At 42.2% G+C, this 5,221-nt stretch overlaps 1 protein-coding gene across 1 annotated transcript; it reads right to left on the bottom strand.

The window, feature by feature from the left end:
- Positions 1–818: 818 nt before the first annotated feature.
- BTG2 (BTG anti-proliferation factor 2) lies at positions 819–4,560 on the bottom strand. Its single transcript, XM_007426400.4, has 2 exons — positions 4,182–4,560; positions 819–2,516 (listed from the first exon to the last, which is right to left on the bottom strand). Exons 1-2 carry the CDS (start codon positions 4,354–4,356, stop codon positions 2,179–2,181), a joined length of 513 nt encoding a protein of 170 aa, XP_007426462.1. The 5' UTR covers positions 4,357–4,560; the 3' UTR covers positions 819–2,178.
- Between the last annotated feature and the right edge of the window lie 661 nt (positions 4,561–5,221).

Genomic DNA, 5,221 nt, shown 5'->3' with positions numbered 1-5,221 from the left:
TTACATGCACGAGTTACACAACAGATTGTGTCCAAATTTGGTTGTCTTAATGTGAAAAAGAAAGAAAAGAAAACCTTAATACTAAATTCAATGCCAAGTGTAACAGCATATTTGGTAACCTTTTCTGTTTCTCTATCAACTCTTCAAGGATATTGGGAAACAAAAACAAAGGAGATGGAATAACAATTTGGTTTTTACAGAATGCTTCAGTGGTAAGGAAGGACTAAGGAGAACCATCAAGATACCTTTAATCAGAGTTGCATCGAGCATGCCAACCTGGTCATTGACATTTGGGAAATTCCAAACAGAGGCAGGGAGCACAGCAAAACAAACTTTTGTTTCAGGCTTTCTTACAGTTCCCACTCCTATGGGGGGGGGGGGGTTACGATAGCAGAGAAGGAACAAGGCTCTTAGGCAGACTTTGAACAGAAACTTTTCTTGAGAGGGGAAAGCTACAGTGCAGAAAGTGTTCCCCTTTGTGCCACCAAATATTGCACAAGTCTGCTAACGGAGTGGTGGCACTATTTTTTTTTTCCAGCTTTTTTTAGCTCATAGGGGACCTTAGTGCTTTACAACCTTTGTAATAACTGAACATAAGCTCTGGCCTACATAAAACAAGAGCTTTACATAGTAAACTGGAAGAAACTAGATGGACAATCGTAGCGGCTAACATTTCAAAATTGGAAAATTGGGGGTACAACTATGTTTTTCTATGCAAGCCATTGAAATGAATCAGAATTTCACATACCCTTGCAAAGCTTTCCATTCATCTCAATAGGAGTTGCTCAGGAAAGAGAACACCCTGGCAGATCCATGCCTTTTCAAAAAAAAAACAACAACTAGTATAATGTGTTCATTTTAGAAAAAGAAAAAACCTTCACACCCTATAAAAGATATGCCACTGCGGGTTTTAGATTGCCTACTCAGACCTCTGACTATACAAGCAGATTTTAGGAATCATCTGAACAGTATTCAGGAGAAAAATTAATAGTCATTTGCAAATAGGAATCTGTCCTACAAAAACAGCTCTTCCTCTGAGTGCCCAAATTTTAGGATCCATATTGCACAGTATCTGAGAACTCAATTCACAACAGGCCAAGGAGGAGCTCTGGAGAAGCAAATGAAAAATAATAATAATAATAATAAGCCAATCATGTGCTCTGAAGATTTATTTTTTTAAAAAAGTTAAGTGCCCTGGTTTTGTAATCACTTCTCTGCAATTACTGACAGCAGAGTCAGGAATTTTACAAGATTGTATTAAAGGCAGTGGAATAGACAAAACTGTGGTGAAGGCATGTTTCCAGCAGATAGATTTAGTTCATATCGGCCTGGCCATTGCACTTTTGTTGACAGGAGTTAACTGTTAAGAGTAACCAGCCAGCCAGTTACACAGGCCACATCCTGGAACCTTTTTACCAACAAAGTTCCATAATCAGAAACCACATGTTCAGGCACCAATAGCAATTTTACATGAGCATGAAATTTGGGATCAAGTGCAGAAAGAAATCAGGTTTTTGTGCAAGATGATGGGCAGACTTTTAGAAACCCACCACCCACTGGACAAAAAAGGAAGTTGCTATAGTTGTGATCGGGTGTCTAAGCAAAATGCTTATGCCATGAAAAAAACAAAAGTGTTGCTGAAAATTGGAACAGAATGTAAAGCTGGTAATGTAGTGGCTTGTCAGTATAATCAAATGAAAAGAAACATTTTATGGGGGGAAAAAGCGCCACAGCTAGAATGAGGTCATGCCATCCTGATCCACATGAACAGTTCCTCACTTTACTACCATCCTGGCCTGTAGATTCACAGTTGTAGTAGCATTTACCCCATTGTTAGTCACTGTTTAAAAGTGCTATGCCCTGCCCAGCCTCCTGTACTTTTATTTCTAACCCTGCATTTCCCAAAAAGGCAGGTCAACATTCCAGAATTGTCATCCAACACTAATTAGGTAGATATTGGCTTTTTTTTTTTTTTAATAAACTTGCAAGCTTGCAAACAGCTTTTAAAAGGCACCTTAGTACCACTCTACAGAAGAGTGGTACCTGCTATTGAATTTCATTTTGGATTTTCTTTTTTTAAAAAAATATAAATAGCTCTTCATTTTTTTAAAAAATACATCCTCAGGTTGAGGTATACAGTAGCCCATGTCTTGGCAATGTAAGGATAACAAGGAGTGCTTAGCTGGAGACGGTCATCATGTAGCTTTTAGAAGGGCTAGTGCGCCCCAGCATCATCTGATTTTTGCAGGTGAGCATCCCGTAGGAGCTCACAGGTGCTGCTGACGCTTCATACAGAACGCAGATGGATCCATCCTCCCCTATTCGGTAGGATACTTCATAAGGGTCTACCCAGAGCGTGAGCTCACTGGGCAAGAGCTGGTACAGTTGCTGAAGGCTGAGTCCAATCTGGCTAGCTGCTTTGCTGATGATAGGGTCCATTTTATGGTTGATACGGATGCAGCGGTAGCCAGACCCTTTGAATGGTTTCTCAGGGAACCAGTGATGTTTGTAATGCTCTGCAAAGGAACAAAAAAGAAATATCATAAATGGTAAGAGATCCCTGGGGTTAATGGCCAAACAAGAGATAGAATACATTTTCCACACAAAGAAACTTTCAGCTGAAGTTCTAGTCTAAGATTTAATCAAACTCTCTTTCTCTTCTAGCAATATTACATTAGAGTTCTAGATTCACAGAATCATAAGGACAGAAGGGACCTCAGAGTCCATCTGGTCCAACCCCCTCTGAGTATAGGATCCACTAGAGCATCTCTGATAGATGATCACCTCGGCTCTGATCTCCAGGTCCCTCTCTCCTTCATAGAATGACAGCACAATGAAGAGTTAAATTGTTGGTTGGGAACCCTCCCCACCCCCATCATTTTCCAATAAGAACAGTAAAAAAAAAAAAAGCCTACACACAAATCAATAAATAAATCCAATTTATCTGAAACATGGCAATAAATAGCCTTTTTAAATCAAATGACCAAAAATTCTAAAGCTTGGGGCGGAAAAGTCCAAAAGATTTGAACTAAATGCATTAGCCATAGAATTTCAGTAACTGAAAGCTCCTTAGCAGACAATAGCCAGAGCAACCTTCTCCGCACTTCAAGTATACAGCTCTATCCCATAATAAATTTGATTATAAAGCCCTTCTGAGTATGTTTTATACTTAATAGCACAATAGTGTAACCAGATGAAGGGAGCCCTGTAACCTGAGACTAGTCAGTCTTAAGCAGCCTGCCTGAAATCCTGCTGGCCTGGAAATTAGGCCTGCTGAACAGAACGGTGCTTTTACTGGGGGGGGGACACACCCTTCAGATATGACTTTTAAGACTTTGACAGAATGGAAATACACAGTCATTTCACTCTCATCCCAGGGTTTCAAATGATTTGTAGAACAGCACTTTTCAACTTCAACCAGCTCCAGAAGGAACAGATATGCCCACCGTGCAAGATCCTCTGCAACTAGTCATGCCAGTCCCCAAACAAATCCTCAGGGGATTCATCTGCGTAAGACCTATTTACTCTTCTGCTCTGCACTTCTCCCTTTTGTTTTGCTGAGTCTGATTCTTCTGCAAAGTAGCTTCCCAACGGACTGTAAAAGCCGCCATCTAGTTTCCTTGATCACCAGAACAAAGAGCACTTTTTCCCCAGTCTAATTTAGGACAGAAAATTTCAATCCCAGGGCTGCAATGCAGCCATCCCCAACATGGTGCCTCTAGAAGCACTGGACTATAGTTCTCCTCATTCTCATAATGTTGGGAAAAAACAGGTTGGTAAAGGCAGATTATAGTTGGGGGGCAAGGGGGAATGATTTGTCACTAAACTGGATTGGACATATGCTTGCTACCTGGGAGTAGCTATTACAGGAAAAAAAATATTTTAAAGAACGCATTGCTTTTAAAAAAAAACTCCAATTGAAGAAGGACATACCACAAACTAAAGGGGAGGCAAATATCGAATGCTGAAAATAGCTTAAACGTATTTTGGGTGGTAGAGAGGAAGCTCAGAGATGAGACTAAAAAGGCTAAAGGTGGGAAGGAGGGAGGGAAAGAAGAAAAAGAAAATCCAACGGTCCAGTGGATATCCCACTTTTTTCTAGGGACAGAAAAGTTAAGTTTCGTTCCCCAGACGTGGCCAAAGATCCCTGGAGTACACTTCAGGGAGGCGCCGTCTCTCACCTGTAAGCGCCTCTTCAAGAGCCCCACTGAAAACCTGAAGCTGCTGCTCACTAACACAGCCGCGGGTGCGGAATAGGCTGGACACGAAGCCCACGGCGGCGGCGATCTCCGGTACCATATCTGGCCGGCTGCAGTTGTTGACGTAGCTCCCATTCCAGCGCTGCCCTTGGCTCATGTCTGGCTTTGTGTGAAGTTATCTCAGTGCCCTTAAGGCTCCGCAGTGCTTAGAGAAAGGGGACAAACACGGAAACGATGAACTAATTGGCTGGTCCGTCGGTTCGTGGCTGACCCGCCTGAAGTAGGAGCGACTGCTTAACGATGGGCTTCGAGAAGGCTTCTCTCACGTCCGCCACTCGCCTCCTATTTGACATGCCCCTACTACAAACAGGACTCTTAATAATCTTGGAAATTGCAGCCGTCACTAGATGGCTCGCTTCTGATTGGCTGAGCTCTCCTTGATATGCTAATGATAGGTGACCTCAGCAGGGTGGAAGTGGTGACGCGAGTGCTGGGAAAGTCACGCCTTGAGAACATGGTCGAAGCAGCTGGAGGGGGAGGCGGGAGGGGGAAAGCGCCTGCTTTGGGGATATTTATAGGGCTTTGCCTAGCAGGGGAGCTGTAGCACTAAGGGGAAAAAATTGTACCTTGTCACAGGCGCACTAGCGCTGTTTAACAGTTCGACAAATAATTACTGTAGCTACTTATTAGCAAAAGACCCCAGGGAAATCTGGATTTTGCATCCGTTCCGTATTTCCAGACAGAAATACATTACTGGTATACTGTCTGTTCACTAGAAAGAGCCATTTCCTTGTACAATAAAATGGGATGGACCTCACAATGGCTTGTGCTAGAATACATCTGTTAGTCTTTAAGGTAGCACAATAGTCTGCTGTTGTATTTGTTGTAATCGGCTCAGGCTGCTGCTACTCAAGAAATTATTCCTTCAGATTCAGTTTAAATGTGGGGGAATAAGGTTAGGCTGTTCTTTTTCTTTTTTTAAAGAATAAATTGTTTGGGGAGATGCTTTTAGTTTAAGTTAT

Source organism: Python bivittatus, unplaced genomic scaffold (assembly GCF_059951505.1).
Source record: "Python bivittatus isolate LINGU-HERP-01145 unplaced genomic scaffold, Pbiv_v1 ctg000700_np1212, whole genome shotgun sequence".
NCBI classification, from domain to species: domain Eukaryota; kingdom Metazoa; phylum Chordata; class Lepidosauria; order Squamata; family Pythonidae; genus Python; species Python bivittatus.
This window is presented reverse-complemented; position numbering and strand designations above follow the sequence as displayed.